Source organism: Drosophila miranda, chromosome 2 (genome assembly GCF_003369915.1).
Source record: "Drosophila miranda strain MSH22 chromosome 2, D.miranda_PacBio2.1, whole genome shotgun sequence".
NCBI lineage: Eukaryota > Metazoa > Arthropoda > Insecta > Diptera > Drosophilidae > Drosophila > Drosophila miranda.
In genome coordinates, this window is record NC_046675.1 from 27,323,597 (window position 1) to 27,342,344 (window position 18,748).

An 18,748-nucleotide genomic window follows, 5' to 3' on the forward strand; every position below is an offset into this window, starting at 1 on the left:
TCTAAAGTTTTGAAAGTTTAGAAAAATGTAGGATCTCACTAAAAATACATATGTACATACATATGTAACATATATATGTATTTATGAATAAAGACATATCCGACCAATAGGGTATACAAACGGGGTCAGAGTCAAAATAAAGAAAGAATACATTTTTAAAACGACAAAAGATTAATTTATATACATATTTACAAATGATGAATATTTATATAGACAAACATACGCACATATGTGAATACCTACATATGTACACATGCACGTTTATACTAAAGAAAACACCTAAGTTGAACTAATTGAACGTAGGTCTTCACATTTTTACATCCGATTTTTCGCCCCGACTTTGATTTTTATGGTTGCGCTGACTAATCAACATTAACAAAAGATGTACGGCCATATGTACATATGTATGTATTATCTTTTAGTAATTGGGATCGGATTTGCAATGACTGCACCATTATGTGGCCCATTCGACACCAAGCCAATGCGTGTTACGCGCAGTTCCCGGGCAGATCCAGGAAAGATAGATATTAGACAAATATTTGAGGAAAATTATAACTAAACGTAACTAAAAAAGCTAAGCATGCATTTATTATACAAATATTATGTGTAATTTCGCATAAGCTATCTAATTAAATGTACTTACTAAGTACTGTACTACTTACTTAAACTGTATGCAGACGAACCGCTTCCAACAAAAACAAACCTCAATGCACAAACTCCTATAGCCATTATAATTTTTATACCCGATACTCAAAATGAGTATTGGGGTATATTAGATTTGTGGTAAAAGTGGATGTGTGTAACGTCCAGAAGGAATCGTTTCCGACCCCATAAAGTATATATATTCTTGATCAGCATCAATAGCCGAGTCGATTGAGCCCTGTCTGTCTGTCCGTCTGTCCGTCCGTCCGTCCGTCCGTCCGTCCGTCTGTCCGTCTGTCCGTCTGTCCGTCCCCTTCAGCGCCTAGTGCTCAAAGACTATAAGAGCTAGAGCAACGATGTTTTGGATCCAGACTTCTGTGATATGTCACTGCTACAAAAATATTTCAAAACTTCGCCCCGCCCACTTCAGCCCCCACAAAGGACGAAAATCTGTGGCATCCACAATTTTAAAGATATGAGAAAACCAAAAACGAAGAATTGTAGAGAATGTCCATATCTTTAAGACTGCGGAATCTGAATTGGATCGTATTATTATTATAGCCAGCATCAAGAAAACAATTTCATTTTTTCTCGCCCTGTCTCTCTCTAACACACACGTAGCATAGGCGGCTTTGCTTAGAGTAAAACATTAGCGCCTAGATCTCAGAGACTACAAAAGCTAGAGCAACCAAATTTGGTATCCACACTCCTAATATATCGGACCGAGACGAGTTTGTTTCAAAATTTCGCCACACCCCCTTCCGCCCCCGCAAAGGACGAAAATCTGGGGATATTCAAAAATCTCAGAGACTATTAAAGCTAGAGTAACCAAATTTGGTATCCGCACTCCTGTTAGATTTTACTATAAAACGTGTATCTTAAAATTTCGCCTCACCCCCTTCCGCCCACACAAAGGACGAAAATCTGTTGCATCCACAATAATGCACATTCGAGAAAACTAAAAACGCAGAATCATAGATAATGACCATATCTATCAGATTGCTGAATCTGGATCAGATCAGATCATTTTTATAGCCAATAGGAACAAATCAATTTGCAGTGGCTGCGCAGCGCCCGACGTCACGCTCAGACTGATTTTCTGTCTCTCTCGCACGCACTCTTTGTCGTGTCGTTTAATATTAGCGGCGTCTGCCGGAGGAGAGCCATACTGACTTAGTATCGGGTATAAACGTAGAGTTGCGGTGTCCGCAGCAACTCACAACGTTCCCCCTCGTTTTAAACTGATTTTTTTATCAAAATATAAACAGTATCTTCCAAATACTACTGTATTAAAAAGGTATATAATTGATTGGTTCGCTCTTTTTGTGTTCAGATTTTTTATGATTTTGCACAAAGTGTCAGTCCTACAGCCTAATCTGGTCCTGAAATGTATAATAAAATGCACTAAAGCAGTCGTAACGTTTTTTAGTCATCCTTAAAATTACCCTTCTAGCATTTTTTGCACTCAAGAGGGCACTGCTCCACCGTTAATGCGCTTAAAAGTCAGGTGTTCAACGAGGCAAATGACTGGTTCGGTTCAACATATTTTGTTTATTCTGGCTATACTGAAGTGGGTGATTTGAGGTGGCGGAAAGGAGCGTGTAAAATACACTTTATACAATTTGATATCATGGAAGCTTACACACAAAATCCAGTTACTCCAACTCTTATGGTCATGAGATCGGGGAGCTCCTCGATACAGGCAGACGGTCTAACGGTCCTATTAATCCTGATCCTGATTAAGAATATATAAATCGTTTTATACTTGATAGGGTCAGAAACGCTTTCTTTTGGCTGTTACAAACATCCATACGAATTTAATATACTCGTATGCCTTTGTGCAGCTGAGACTTACCAGAATCCTACAACAAATACAAAGTCTTTGACGTGGCGCAGCCAGTACCCTTCTCGCAGAGCGTATGGCTCGTCATGCTGAAGACACAAAATTTGTTATTGTATAGGGCAGATCGTATTTTGCACATCGCTAAAGACTGTGTATCTGTTGCTGCAAATTTTCAGACCAAATGATCCCACGTTTTCGGATTCTCAGACCGAATCAGAAGCCCAGGCGCCGAGTAGATGAAAATAGTCATGAACATCATCATGACAAGTCCAAACATGTCACATTCATAGTAAAGGGAAAAATGTTCAAGCTTTAGCACTTACTAATAAACTTCGGTAAATCATTATGGGTTCAGCTTCAGAGAAGAAGAACCTGGCACCGGCTTTTTGAAGCAAACAAATAAAAACTGCTCAGAAGTTGAGCGGTTGATTCTTCGAGTATTGGGAAACAATTAATAAAAACTGAATTTTATCGAAATAACTTTACAGCTGGACGACTATATTGTAAAAACCATTATAAAGAAAATTTTTCTTTTTTTTTTATTAAACTGTTTATTATCAATCAGAAACCACAATGTTACCACTCAAACGAATATTTGTTCTTAAAAAAGTATTTCACATATGTAGTATTAATCAAGATCTTCTGGCGTGTTTCCAGTTATTCCAGATAACAATTTCTTGGTAAATTCACGTAGCTGTAACGGATCCTCGTTGTTGAAATCATCCATCACTGATTGCATTTGATCTTTAAGACCATCTGCTATTGAGGTTGTTATGCGATCTTTAAAAAAATTTGTTATAGGGCTTAAAATAATTCCAGTCAGCTGTCTTATCAGCCGAGCCTGATCTAATTGTACATGGATATTACTGTTAATTAAAAAGAAATGAAAAATAAATTTTTCATATATTATTAAATTACAGTGCATGATATTCAGGCATGTACATACAATTATAGCCCAAGAATGTCTTTAAATTTGCACTGTAACTATTGCACATATCTCACTTTCCAATTACCTGAATTCCATTATACGAAAATCGTGAAGATGAAGCTTGGAGTTGATGACGTTTACAGCTAACTCGGCATATACGACCGTATTATCCAATGAACCCATAACCTTTCCATATCCTTCAATTGCCATCAGTTTAAGGAAAAAGTTGTATTCGAACTATGAATAAAAAAAACAAAACTAAAAAGTAAGCAAATTCCCGAATTTTTATATTTGTGGACGTTGACATGCAATGACCGCATCTTTCAAGAGGAGATGCAATTACTGCACCGTCAAGTGGCCCGTGTGACACCAGCAGAAGGCTGTTACGAGAGCATGCAGGAAAGATAGCTGTTAGACTAACATTCGAGGAAGATTAGCACGAAAGTTTCTAAGAGAACTAGACATGCATTTAAAATAAACATAAAAATACCACTACAATTACTAATTACTAGAAAGATGTGTAAGGATTAGTAATTTAATAAGAGGAAGAGAATTAGTGGTGGATATGATATGGTAGAGGCAATTATTGGATCCAATACATCGTTGCTCTAGCTCTTATAGTCTTTGAGCACAAGGCGCTGATAGGGACGGACAGACGGACAGACAGACAGGGCTCAATCGAATCCGCTATTGATGCTGATCAAGAATATATATACTTTATGGGGTCGGAAAAGATTCATTCTGGACGTTACACACATCCATTTTCACCACAAATCTAATATACCCCAATATTCATTTTGAGTATCGGGTATAAAATGTATGTCTGATGCCACAGAAGCCTGCACAAAAATTCGACGCGGAAGCTCACACTGATTTAGATTCTAGAATACAATGCGATAAATGTACATGCCCGCAGCAAGGGTATAAGAAACCACACCTCCCAATGTTTGTAGGTACAATATAGAAAATATAAAATGTAATTATTCACAGACTTTTTACCTATCAAATGAAATGTATTTCTTGAATATGGTTCAAAGTGAGATTTTAGCAAACATGCAATGTTCATATGTACATGTATGTGTATGTACATGAGCACATTTACAGAAATGCATAGAAGTTGTTGCCTTATTAGGTAACTTGGACGGGGACAATCATCAAATGGCTATGATCTTGAAATATGCTAACGCCTTGAAAAGAGCATACACCTGGCTTTGTACCGATATGCCTCTTTTCAAAGAACAAAAAAAATACGTCATCTTTTAGTCTATTAAGCTTTCGGTTTGGGTTCGCCATTTAATGTTTAATGTTTAATCTTTAGAGTTCAACTATGTACAGTTAAACTGTGTAAAAATAGGAATGTACAAATCATAAAATTATCAGCTACTGGAAAGTTCGGTACACAATACAAGGCAGAAGAAAGTTAACTTAAATTATTCATTAAAGAAGATTTTACTTTGGGAGCGCAAGTATCAAAGGAAACGATGGGGAACGCTGTGAGTTGCTGCGCAGACCACAACTCTACAGTTATACCCGATACTAAGTCAGTATGGCTCTCCTCCGGCAGACGCTGCTAATATTAAACGACACGACAAAGAGTGCGTGCGAGAGAGACAGAAAATCAGTCTGAGCGTGACGTCGGGCGCTGCGTAGCCACTGTAGCCCCACTGGGGGCGGAAGGGGGTGGGGCGAAATTTTTAGATATACGTTTTATGGTGAGATCTAACAGAAGTACGGATACCAAATTTGGTTACTCTAGCTTTAATAGGCTCTGAGATTTGTGGATGCCCCAGATTTTCGAGACGGTCAAGGTTCGATATCACAGGAGTGTGGATACCAAATTTGATTGCTCTGGCTCTTATAGGTTCTGAGATCCTTGAACTCATATTTTGCAATTGGCAAAAACGACCATGAAACCTGTGTGTTAGGGAGAGACAGAGCGAGAAAGAATGAAATTGTTTTCTTGATTCTGACTATAATAATTATACGATCTGGTTCAGATTTTGCAGTCGAGAAGATATAGTCATCCTCTACGATTCTGTTTCCGTTTTCTCGTATCTATGAAATTGTGGATGCCACAGATTTTCGCCCTTTGTGGAGGCGAAAGTGGGCGGGGCAAGGTTTTGAAATATTCGTTGCTCTAGCTTTTATAGTCTTTGAGCACTAGGCGCTGATAGGGACGGACAGACAGACAGGGCTCAATCGACTCAGCTATTGATGCTGATCAAGAATATATATACTTTATGGGGTCGGAAACGATTCCTTCTGGACGTTACACACATCCATTTTCACCACAAATCTAATACACCCCAATACTCATTTTGAGTATCGGGTATAAAAAGATGGAAAAATTTGTTGTAGTCGCGACAAAGGCTACGGAAAGATTCATGGTCAGAGTAGTTTGTGGCGCCTTACAATTTAGATTTATTATTTCCAATAAAATGATAATGATATAATTATTATAAGTCAAACAAATTTTGTAATTTTTAGTTTTTGATATTCCGTACCGCTGCCAACGCATATATATCTGCTTATTAATAGACTCTGTTAGTGTGAGATAACAAAGGACTTCTAATGTACTCATGTATACTGATATAAGCGATTTCGAATTCTTTTAAAGCTGGATACGTCCCTTCACATGTACACAATATTCTGAGATGTAAGTATTTTAAAAACTTGTGGTTCTTTCTCACCTGAAGTTTATTTATTTTTAAATAAAATCTGCTCAGGAACGATTTTCCTTCATACGTCATAAACGCGTCCCCATGTCGCGCTATACCATACAGGTTGTAGACTATCCCATTAGTCAAATGGAGACCCGCCTCGTATGTGATGAACAGGGGTTTCTGTATTAAATAAAGTTGATAATATAATTAGATGTTTTCATGTTATTAAAATATTTATTTTGTATCTTATTTTTCATTAACTTACTATTGATATACTCTCTTTCATGTCGGGCAACTGTAAATGTTCTATACCCAGCTTTTGCAGATGCAAAAGGACCATTGGTGTTACAACATCCACCTCTTCGTTGATATTAGTCCAGCCGATATCATCCTTTTCAAAGTCATCTTCATTACTCGCATTTTTTGAAAAAGCGTGGGACCTTTGTCATAAAATTTCAAGATCTGATATCAAAGACGTTGCACTAACATAGTATCAGTATATATAATTCAATAAATTAGCCACTGCATATAGGAATAACATAAACGACCTATTCCCTTTCTTTCCCTGGCAACACCGATCTAGTAAAATCGCGTCAATCCAGTAAGTAATCATTATACGTGACCGAGGCCACCTATGCCACTGATCTTAAGAGAACAGGTACTGGAGATAGTTTGTTGGAGTATATTTCAGATTAAACAATACTCCGATCAGAATCCGAGGCCTATGTATTTTTACAATAGTGTAGGAATAAGGAATTTCAGTTTGTTTTATTGAGCACTCAATAAAACTACTGATTGAGTTATATGCGCAACTATTTGACGGCTATTTAAGGCTGTTAAGCTGCTTGTTCAGAGTCCCCTCTTGTAAAAGAGTGCGAATATTCACTGATTAAACTGCTTCAATAAGATCTGAGAGTACCACTCCAATGTATCCAATCCACGAATACACTGTGATAACTCTATAGTAAATATCTTAGTACGGTACTATTATTGATCGTGGATAGTTGCCAATGAACTAATTATACATATATGTATTAATAAGTGATGGCAATATTCTTAGCTTCTTGAAATTGCACAAAAGTTTCTTTATGATTTGTTAAAAACCGTCGGATATGATTTGACGGATTCTATGAACATGCCATCCTCCTTACATAAATATGTACATAAGCATACATACATATGTATAATAGTAGATTATAACGGAAATAACGGGCTTTACAAAAATGTTACTCAAAAAGAGTGGCCTCTGAAAATTTTGTAAACGCGAACCGTAGTAGTGTATCATTAAAATAGTTTTGAGCTGGTTGGATCTAAAACCTTTCAAACTACTTATTCTTTCCTTAGAACAAAGATGAAATCTTCATAAAGTCTATACTTAAATATGTATTTGGGAAGATTGTTTTTAATTACCTGAATGATTTTTCCTGCTTAGCTTCATCACGTGGCGTAACAACATCAACCAAAGCCGCCATAAACGTAATGCACATTATAAGTCTAACCACATACATTTTAATAAATCGGCGAGGCTTTTTTCAGTATGCTTTGCTGTTGCTTGTATTGAACAGCTCAATTATTATTATTTTTGTTTCTTCTACTTTGCGATAACAGTCCGAGGTCAATGTGTAGCTGACACTTGCACCTTAAGCTAGCACCTTATAAGAGGTCTATAAATACATTTGGATGTAACGTGACATCATGTACGAACTTTGTGCATTAAGTGTCCGCATAGTATAAGTGTATCAAAGCAATTGTACTGTGGATACGGGTGTGACAGATCATTGAAGAATTTTTAAGAATTATTAATTCTATTGGTTTGTCACACGCGAAATTAAAATGCACGCACATTCAAATCAACGTTAAATCACAATATTAAGGTGTACTACACCCGCACATATACAAACTCTCTACTAGAAATATATTTTCATATGTATGTTTCACAAAAATTAACTATTCCCCAAATTTTGAGTCACTCTAACGCGGACACTTTTCTCACAAACAGACACAGTACACACACACACACGCACGTACACGCACACACACCGTAATTATTTGCTTCCTATTTAGCGAACATGTGCCTATCAAAGCAAAGCACTTTATAAATTATTGCCCACTCCAAGCTTCAAGCAAACCTGAAAATTCAAGCTCACCCGTTGACGGATACCGATACCTTTCGTGCGAGCGGTTGAATCGAAACTACTGTTCAAATGTGTGAGCGAAACAATCAGAGCCGTTGACGCTGTCAACCGCACAAGCGTCATAAATTACACTGCCTTGATCTTGTTAAGTTTTCGAACTATGGCAAAATGTAGTGCAGTTTTGTAGTATCACTTATAGTGTACATACATATATCGTTTATTTTAAGATAAAGATAAAAAGGTCTTCAACGGAATTAATTCTTATTTGCAACGTTTGGAAGAGAAACAAGTAAAGCCGGTAAGTCGTACTATAATTGAATCATGGTCTATACTGCTTTTGCCGAGAATCATCGTCAGAATAATTTTGACGAACTGTGATCATGACTTTCAGTTTTTATTATTGTATGTGGACTCCATAAATTATTGTTTCATTAAATCGCAAAGCTTTTAATACTTTTTATACTCTTGTTGGTTGGAAAGCAGAATATGTAACGGAGATTCTTCTTTCTGTCCGGTCTCATCCGAAATTCTGATTGACGTAGCTTCTAATAAGTATTTAGTATTTTTCTTTTAATAAAGCGGGAAATGTTTTAAAAGAATATTGTGGGAGATCAAATATAACAATGTGTGAGATGACAGTTGTGGGACGTGCCTGCGTGAACCTACCACAATATTAACGTAAAGCCATTTTGACGAGCCCCTACTCATGAAAGTCCACCATTAATTGATAAGCCACACTGAAAGAGTGAGAAGCCGGGCGGGAAGACGCCGAAGGCGGGAGACTGATAATATTCAAGGACTGACAATATGCTTCCTTCAAGCATTAAAACAGTAATATTTACTAATATTTGAGAATCTAGTATGAAAATTGTTTTTAGTGGGCGGATAACAGTCATTATATGTGCGCTTATGCTTCATGTAAGCAATACAATATATTTTATACGTAATTATACGTAAGTGCCGGAGTTGATTTTGTCCACTCACTTTATAAGTTGGAAGGCCAGAAGGAAGCTGTAACATATGAAAATACCTTTAGACGAAACCCTATCAGTACCGCTTAAAATCAGCTAGATTACTTTGGAATAAATAGTGTGATAAATATAGTATATAGGTTTACAGAATTTATATTAAATATTTTTAGTTGTTTTTTACAGTACAAATACATTAAAATGTCTGTGTTTTATTATGCTAGTTTCGTTTTTTTTTTTAGAAAAAATAGGATTATATTTATACGACAGCAACAGGCTTATCATTTCGAATATATTCTTCAAAATTTTTGTCATCCAAAAGTGTCGGGTCAAAATCGTTTATTATCTTGGCTAGTGCCGGATTATCCAACATAGTTGTATGATTTCCTTCAATTACTTTAAGTACCACTTTACCAGCAGTCAGCTGCGAAACACAATAGTCTTCATCAATGTCTTGAAGGGAAACCTCTGCTGGACGGACTAGAGTAATGGGAGATTTAAGGTTCTTTGTACTGTCCAAATCGAATTTAGCTGCCATTTTCACCCTTCGGAACATGGCACCCACCATTGTAGTAGCGTACTCTTTGCTATACACTTTCTGCTTTTCAACATACTCCATGAATAATGTCATTTTTTCTTCAAGACTATCGATCTTGTGGAAAGCTGCAGCAGTGGACTCTTGATGAAATATCTTATTAACAATTCTTGTTAAAAGAAGGTCATAGAGGTCGTTATCCGAAAAGTTTTCCCCCAAGTGAAGATTGGTGAGTCGTTTTAAGAAATGAGGAGCTCCGTCTAACAGCATAATATGTCCACGGAAGCCAGCGTTTTCCAGTAACTGCGCTAGCTTAAGCGCCACAAAAGTACCATATGAATATCCGATAATATAAAATGGTTCTGTCGGCTTTAAAATTGGCTTAACACGCTACAAGATGACGAAAAAGAACATTTGATATTTGACGTATTATATTATATATATACTATAACTTATAAAATAGTGTTACTCACTTCTAAGCTTTGCTCAGCTATTTCCTGAACTGTCTCCAGGCTGGCAAATTGATGGAGCTGTAGGACGACGGCCCTGCTTTGCAAATTCGATCCAATATGGTACCATGCCTGACCTGCGGTCCCCTCTAGTCCAGGAATTATTATATTTGGTGGAAAGCTCTGTTTTGAAGGAGCTGCTGAAGTGTTCAGTGGAATCATCACTTGATCACAATGCGCTTCATCGCCCAAGTTTCGAAGAAGTAGGTCCATGCCTAAAAGGTTACTATCTGATGCGAAAATCATTTTTATATCATCAGTATTCTCTCCTTCCCTAGCTTCAACAAACTCCTGAAGTTTCTGGAATGTTAGCGACCGTAGGTCTTGCGGTGACAAAACTAGTTCGAAGTCACGCTCTAGGGTTTGCTTGATCTCGACTGCCATTAATGAGTCCATACCAATCTCTGATAGTGTTGTGCCCAGCGATACAGATTTTAAATCTCGAATGCCCATAATATTCATAACCGCATCGATAATACTTTCGTTTCCAGAACGTCCAGAACGTTTCTCAGCTACGACCATACTGGCAACGATTGGAGATTCGGCACTTAATAAGTGGTCAAGCTCTTGAAGACATGATGCAATTCTTTGCTGAAGGGTTCCTCCTATTTCCATGTCAATTTTGTCTTCGGCCATGTCCGCCACTAGTCCCACCTCGCCAACAGCACCCCACTGAATAGCTTTACCTGGCAACCCATCTCTATGGCGACATTCAATTATACGTTCCATAATAGAGTTGGCCATTCCGTAATTGGTTTGACCGGCATTTCCACGGCCACAGGACACACTTGAAAACACCACAAAATGTTCGAGCTCTGGGCAAAAAACCCGTGATAACGTATCCAGATGTTTTGTTGCTACTGCTTTAGGAGCAAAGCTCTCCACAAATTGATCCAAGCTTTGGTTTGAAAAAATGGCGTCACGTAGCATTACAGCAAGATTGAAAATACCTCCCACAGGACCGAGTTTAGAAGCTTCTGACAGCAACTTTTGACAACCTTCAATGGTCGATATATCTGCCGTGTTAATCACAACTTCGCAGCCGTAAGTCTTCCAAAGCCTATTAAATGGATTGAAAAAAGTAATAGGTTTTCAGACTTTGAAAAAAAACCAGCAAAAAAAGGCATCTTCGGAGCGCCGAAGCTTCAGATCGATCGATTCTATTTCGTCCGATCTCAATTATATTTAAATGATGTACGTATCTCCATATAAAAAAGTATGTTCCGAACGTTATGATGGTAACAATTTGATATATGTACTCAGTTAAATATTTTGTCGGACTTTTCGGACGGCCAGCAGACGAGCGGACAGAATAATAATAACACCCTTTGCTTTGGTATGATAAACCGTAATATGAACTTACGCGATTCTATATGACTGATAGTCTTTCGTTATCCCGCGACTGGAGCTGAGTATGAGCTTTCGAGCCCCACGCAGAGCCATCCAATCAGCCAATTCCATTCCAAAGCCTCCTAGGCCGCCCGGAATGACGTAGGATAAGTTTGGCTTAAAGTAAATTTGGCTCATCACACGCACCGGTAAGGTAGCCGGATTATCGGGTGTATCCCGAACTTGAATTACCACCTTTCCGATGTGCTTTCCACCTATTAGGTGTCTAAATGCCTGTTCAATTTCATGAGCCGGAAACACTTGGACGGGCAATGGCTGAATAATGCCTTTAGAAATGTCCGCATCGATCAGGCTTTTCAAGTGCTGTCAAAGTGTATAATTATATTAATATCTTCGTAATAAAACAAAAACACATAGCTTATTACCCAAATGTCTTCTTCAGGAGCCACAAGAAGACTATCGGCCAACACAGCATGGAAAGTGATTTCCTTCAAAAAGCATCCCATCCCAAGCTTGCTGTCGTTGGCCATATCGAATTTGCCAATTTCCAAAAAGTGACCGGACTTCCCAAGGCAGCGCACCGAAGCCAGAAGCTTGTCTTCAGATAATGAGTTCAACACAAAGTCTACACCATTGCCATCCGTCTCTCGCTGGATCATCAGCTCAAAAGATGTGTCCCGTGAGTTGCCAATGTTTGACTCTGAAATTTAATATACACGAGAAGGTAGATTGGATTGGTTATTTCTTTCATTAATAAACTCCATAGGTGTACCTTTTAGTTGCGGAAATGTATCCAGTAAAAATTGTTTCTTTTGAGGTGTACTGCAGGTTGTAAAGACTTCCAAGTTGTACGCCAATGCCACTCGAATCGCGGCAAGTCCAATGCCCCCGGTTCCGGCATGAATAAGAATACTTTTTCCTTTCCTGATATCACTTACCATGAAGAATGCGTAGTAAACGGTTATATACACCACCGGAACGGTGGCTGCCTCTTTCAGTGACCAGTGATCAGGAATATCCCAAATAAGCTTTGACGGCTTCTCCACGTAAGAAGCAACGCCACCCTTAACAACCATACTCATTATACGCCGGCCCGTTACTGTGTTGATCCCGGAATACTCAAAGCCCAGAACACAATTCTGGTCTATGCGGCTAGAGCCATATAACTCAACGGCCAAGCGACCCGTTGCCAGCATAACATCTCTGAAATTGAGCGATGAGTATGCAATTTTGATCATGCAGTCTTGTGGATTAAGGGGGCCTTCAAGCCAACGGAGGGTTGACAGATCTCCACGTTGAATCACATTGCCATAGATGTGATCCAATCTGGTCATCGGTTTATCAGACTTGGGCAATTTCAAATGCCTTAAACTACCCCAAGTTCCCTAAGTTTCGTAAAAAAGAAAATATTTTATTGATAATTTTGATAAAAGTGCCATAAGTTGACCATGAATAACTTACATTGCGATAAATGTTAATTGCCAATCCGAGCGAGTGTTGAGCTGAATAGAACGGATCTGCTAAATTAAACGCTGGTGCAGTTTTGTCCGCAATAAAGAAGCACTTAACCAAATTGCCGTCTGGCTCCTTACGCAAGCAGTTCACTAACCCAATGAGTCCACTGAGCTCTTCATTAAACGAATACAAAACAACGGGAGTCTTTGAGCTAAGCGCAGACTGAATTGGAGCTATCCACTCAAACATTTTGTCATTTTCGGACACTTTCACAACTAGGGGCTCTATTTGCAGGTTCTTTGGTGCTTTCTGCAGGAGAATAAACGCCTCCTCGTTGTTTTCAATTGGAATTATTGTAATCATCCGAAATTGATCTGAAACTTCTGAATGTACTTTATCGATATTTGATTGCGCTCTGATTAGTACGTATCCACTATCTGTGAGCACGCTTTTGGCAGTTTCAATAACGTCTTTGTTAAGATCTCCGCAGACTCCACCACAAACAACGAAGTGACAATTCGATTGTGTGGACAAACTACCATTTTCAATATGAATGCCGGGAATGTCGTCTACCTTTCTAGATGTCAAAAACATGTAATCTCCCGTGATTACTGGTAAGTCCTCGATAGCTTCCAGGAATTCATTTAAAATCGTGTTTCTTCCATCTGTATCTACCTCGACCAACTTCATTTTTAATGAAGAGTTATTTTCTAGGGCCAATTGCACACAAATTCGGGCAGCATTTGCCAGCGATACAGCTGGAGACGGCAAGAAGGGGAGAAATTCATATTTCTCCAGGATAGGAATACCAGGTGGCCTGCGTCTTTGAACGGGACTTGCATGAAGACCCACAAGTTCAATGCCACCCGCGACAATCCGATCGTACTTTCGATCCACATATACGTCGAAAAAGCGATTCTCAGGGTCCATTTTGGTCAGTAAGTCAAAGTGATGGAGGCCATTTATTCTAAGTTTTCGAATCTTTGTTGGCAGCAGAAGTGTCCGTGAATCAGTTCCCAGTATCTGAATTTGTAGCATCGCATCCATGAATGTTACCCAATTATAATTCCACTCCACCTGTCCGTATAGACCATCCGAACGGGCCTTATGAACTGCCTTGAATGCTCCATTGTAATGATATCCACGTAATTTTAGTTCTTTGTAGAAGCCTTTTTTCGATACCATAGGAAACTCTGATTCCTTCTGGAAGTGATATACTTCTGGTACGGTGCGACTTTCAGTCTCTCTTATAAGACCGGTAACAACCAAACTGCCCGCTTCCGTTATCTAATAGATTATAGATATGTCCATACATATGTATGTATGTATAAGTCATATCTGCATTGGTAATATTCGTATGCACTTACCTCAAAATGTCCGGTGCCGTAGTGAATCATTACGTTCAATTCCACTTCGCCATTTACTGACATATTTGTCGCTCTCAAAAAGCGTACGTCTTCGAACTCAACTGGCACATCCATATAGCTCGGACCATGATACATGAGGGAAAATGTTTCCCAAACGTACTGCAGGTAGGATGTGGCTGGAACCAAAATTTTGCCATCTATAACATGTCCACTCATAAACTCCTCGTTGTCACTGGCTAAGTTAACTGGAAATATGCGCTCCCCACTGGACTTTGTTTTCATATTTTCATACTTTGTCACAAACCAATCTTCACTATGATCCCAACGAATGAGTGAGCTGATGCTTGGTGTAGCCCGCGACACTGGGAAGTCAATTTTTCCATACAAGTTAGAAACAGGAACCATTAATCCATTTTGGTGTGTTCTACCGAAAAATTAAAATAAAAGAAACACGAAAAATAATGAACACAATTGATGTAAGTTCATATTGGTTATACATACTTTCCCAGCGCAGACAAAAAGAACAAGGCGTTGTTCTTGTTTCCCCTATTCGTCAGTGGAATATGAACCCCACTTGGCATAGATCGCTTCAGAATAGCGCCCAGCAAGCCATGCGGTGCAATTTCGATAGTCAAGGCATTTTTCGGAAGCAATGCGAATGTTTCTTCAAAAAGCACACTGCTCAGCAAATTATTAGTATGGTACTGAGCGGAGCAAAGCTTGCGCTCAGCATGATCCCAATCGCTTTTGGGAACACTAGTACTCAGCCACTTTTCGGTTCTCATTTTTGGATGTGGTACAGTTTCCATCATATATTGCAGCAAGGGGGGTCCCATGTGGGCAATGTATTTTGAGTGATAAGCTATATTGGAGCATGGCACCTCTTTGGCAAATATACTTTTGGCTTTTAATTCGTCTACGAAACGGGTCACATCATCGACTGGTCCAGAGATAGTGCAAGAGTCTGGACCGTTGTGACAGGCCACTTCGATGGATTCCGGCAGCATGTGCAGAATTGACTTGTACCCAATGCCGACTGCTGCCATGGAGCCCGTAATTTTTTCCACGTCCACACTAACTCTTCCGCGATAATAGGCTGCTAGTATCATTTGTTGTGGGGTAAGCCCACCATCGGCATATGCGCAGCCCAGTTCTCCCACAGAATGCCCAATAATAAAGTCTGGCTCCAAGTTAAGGGAACGCAAGACATCAGTTAAACCAATTTGGACGGCCGCTATACCCACGAAAGAGTGCAAAATATTTTGGTAAATTGTGGGGTCGTTGGATGTTAATATGTGTATAAGGTCAACTCCTTTCGGTTTCAAAGTCTGATGGCATACTTCAATTGATTCTCGGAAACGGGGTATAACCATAAGCGAAGCACCCATTTCGGGCCACTGCGAACCCATTCCGCTATAAACCCAGACTATGGGGCGCTGGAGGCCGGTGTAATGCTGTACATCTCTGACCAATGCTTTTGCTGGGGCTTCACCTTGCTTGCCAAATATTGCGTAGCCACGGAAGACCATGCCAGATACATCGCTCTCTTGAATGTTTTGAAGTAATCCAATAAATTCCGCATCCATTGGCTTTTTCTCCACAGCATTAAAAATCTCGTTGACGGCCTCTTCTGTTCTTCCTGCCCATGTGAGAATTCGTGGTATATCATCTTCTGGCAGGCCAAAATTGGCCTTGGCCTTGGGATAGGCTCTCAAAAGGGCATGAGCATTGGCCCCACCAAATCCAAAGGAGTTTATGCCGATACATGGCTTTGGTAGTGGGGTGACATCTTTAACTACAATCAATCGTCCCTCAGCCAACGGTGCAATTATAGATTTAACCTCTGTAAAGTTTATGTTTGGTGCTATCAAACCAGTTTCGAAGGCAAAACAGGCTTTTACTAAAGAGCAGATCCCGGAAGCTGCTTCCGAATGCCCTACATTTGATTTTACAGATCCAACCAATAGAGGCTCTTGCCTCTGACTGCAAAGAACGTTATCAATCGCTTTGCACTCCTCTGGATCCCCCACTACAGTCCCTGTACTGTGAGCCTCCAAGTAGCCCAAATCATTTGGCGTAACTTCAATCTCCTTGTAAAATTCGTCGAGCAATTTTTCTTGCACTTTACCCGACGGATAGGTAATACCCTCTGGTTTATATCCATCACAGTTTGTTTTTGAATAAATAACACTTGCATAAACGCGTTTGGCATCTCGTTTACGTTGAAGAAAAAGGCAGTTAATGGTTTCTGATCGTGTGTAACCGCTAGCATCCTTATCAAACGGACGACAAAAGCCGTCTTGGGCCAGAACACCGAGTCTAAAATGTCACATTATTAGAGCGCGACGCATCCAGGCACAAGTGTTTACTTACCTCGCAAACTGAAGGGTTACAAAAGGATGAAGAAGTAAGTTTGATCCCCCGATGATGGCGGCATCAATTTCTCCATTTCGAATGGCGCTAAAAGCGTTGTCAAGCGCGTACATGGAACTGGAACAAGCTGTATCTAGTAAAAATGAAGGACCCTCCAATCCTAGAGAGTACGAAATCCTATTAGCCATCATGGCCCGACTACAGCCAGTAATTCCAAAGCCGCCAGATGACACCTTTTCGTAAAACCATGTTTTTTCCGATTCAGATATACAAGATCCAACGTACACTCCTGTCTTTGAGCCACGAAGACTCTTTGGGTTTATTCCTGAATCTATGACAGCTTCATACGCAGTCTCGATGAGAATACGTGTCTGGGGATCCATTGTATGTGCTTGCTTAAAATGCACTCCAAAGAAAGTAGCATCAAACTTTTCGAGGTCAGAAATTTTTCCTGATCGCTTTGGTATTTCCGGATTAAAGTGGCGCCAACGACGCTCATCGTCGTCAACCATATCAATCTAAAATGTAGACATATTGATCCATACTATAAAAATATTTGTAATGCATGTTTCCTTTCGTATTCTGCTTTAGAACTATCTTGAAAAGATGAAAAGGTCTTGGAAAAGGATAGTTGTTAGGTTTTATGACGTTTGGACCCCGGACCTAGTACTTTTCACTTTAAAAGTATCGGACAAAATTGCAAGATAATCATTATAAAACAAGTAGCAAGACGTTTCTTTGATGAACGGCTTGTGTACGAAACCCAATTTATTTCTTTTTACCACCCCAACGTAACTAACGATTTACCGTTAAGGTCTTGTATCACATATTTGCACTTTGATTTAAATATATTTTCACATGTGCACAACGTAACCACATTTTTCATGAAAAGAAAAAATACCCTATCCGATATTGTTTGCTATTAAATTTATTGCAAATTCATATTTTCATGCTCATATTTCCTGGTCACCTTTTATTCTTAATTTATTATCAATTAAATTTTTTATATGGGTGCCAACCTTGTTGTAAAGCTTGTATTCATATTCCGATATGTTACGACAGTTTGGAAATTTGCCTGCCATCCCGGAGATCACTATATCATCGCCGTCTGAATCAGGTCGGATTCTGGAGTATTTCTTCTCATTTCTTTCAGTAGATGTAGACATATTTTTTTGTTGTTGGATTTAAAATTTTCAAGTATTTAGTATATTATCTCAAAAACTGTTTCACTTTTCACTATCACCAATTTACAAATTTATTATATTTAGCTTCCGTCAGAATATTACTCGTAATATAACAAGAAGGTATTATCGGATTGCGAAACAAATTGCAACTAGGCACTCGATATTCCCACAGGCGTCTTTTATACGTACTCGCCATAAAGTCAGTCCAATTACAAATTCCAAAAAAAATAAATGGTAAATAATTTGACCACAAACACACCAAAGTAATTAAAGTCGATGAATTGTATAAGTAGGCAGTTCATTTTCCAGTGTACCGGGATTGCAAGGGCTGGATAATTTAAATTTCAGGAACGACTAATTAACAAATCATGCCTACGCCAATTCTTAGTAAATCGAATTGGCAAATCGAATCATATCTTACAAGTACCATATAGCTCTCAACAACCAGGTTCAAAATGTACTGTGCCTATAAACATCTAAATGGTACACATGTAGATACATATTTACTGTCTGCGCATTTTTAACTACTATATAATTTAACAATACAAAGTATAGCGTTTTCATTCTTGAGTTTGACAAAGTGAAAGTAGTTAAAGGCGAATTTAATTATGAAGTCGTTGCCACTGGATTATTTAGTAGACGAACAATGCACTCAACTGGAAATAGATTGTAAGTACATTGTAATACAATACTTCCAATGGCCATGTTAATGAACTTCAAAGCGTATTGCTTAATGTTAATGAACTGCTGAATGCAAATCAATAGGCCGTTGATTGAACTTGCCTTATAAAATATC

General features: G+C 38.9%; 2 protein-coding genes across 2 annotated transcripts; both read right to left on the reverse strand.

The window, feature by feature from the left end:
- Positions 1-3,016: 3,016 nt before the first annotated feature.
- On the reverse strand, positions 3,017-8,255 carry LOC108157788. Its single transcript, XM_017289978.2, has 5 exons — positions 7,487-8,255; positions 6,342-6,516; positions 6,104-6,256; positions 3,499-3,650; positions 3,017-3,351 (listed from the first exon to the last, which is right to left on the reverse strand). The coding sequence occupies exons 1-5, from the start codon at positions 7,582-7,584 to the stop codon at positions 3,114-3,116; spliced, it is 816 nt and encodes a 271-aa protein (XP_017145467.1). The 5' UTR covers positions 7,585-8,255; the 3' UTR covers positions 3,017-3,113.
- A 1,064-nt stretch (positions 8,256-9,319) lies between these two features.
- On the reverse strand, positions 9,320-18,102 carry LOC108154969 (fatty acid synthase). Its single transcript, XM_017285483.2, has 10 exons — positions 17,788-18,102; positions 16,769-17,286; positions 14,897-16,714; positions 14,396-14,819; positions 13,035-14,315; positions 12,346-12,958; positions 11,999-12,273; positions 11,587-11,936; positions 10,188-11,283; positions 9,320-10,104 (listed from the first exon to the last, which is right to left on the reverse strand). The coding sequence occupies exons 1-10, from the start codon at positions 17,932-17,934 to the stop codon at positions 9,439-9,441; spliced, it is 7,188 nt and encodes a 2,395-aa protein (XP_017140972.1). The 5' UTR covers positions 17,935-18,102; the 3' UTR covers positions 9,320-9,438.
- Positions 18,103-18,748: the final 646 nt, after the last annotated feature.

Bases quoted from the DNA above. Each gene is read 5' to 3' on its own strand.
- LOC108157788 (XM_017289978.2), bottom strand. From the start codon at position 7,584: ATGTATGTGGTTAGACTTATAATGTGCATTACGTTTATGGCGGCTTTG. The intron at 6,257-6,341 runs GTAAGTTAATGA...TATTTAATACAG, and splicing joins TGAAAGAGAGTATATCAATA to AAACCCCTGTTCATCACATA. The intron at 3,352-3,498 runs GTAATTGGAAAG...TTTAATTAACAG, and splicing joins TTTCGTATAATGGAATTCAG to TAATATCCATGTACAATTAG.
- LOC108154969 (XM_017285483.2), bottom strand. From the start codon at position 17,934: ATGTCTACATCTACTGAAAGAAATGAGAAGAAATACTCCAGAATCCGA. The intron at 16,715-16,768 runs GTAAGTAAACAC...GTGACATTTTAG, and splicing joins GTAACCCTTCAGTTTGCGAG to ACTCGGTGTTCTGGCCCAAG. The intron at 10,105-10,187 runs GTGAGTAACACT...GTCATCTTGTAG, and splicing joins TAGCTGAGCAAAGCTTAGAA to CGTGTTAAGCCAATTTTAAA.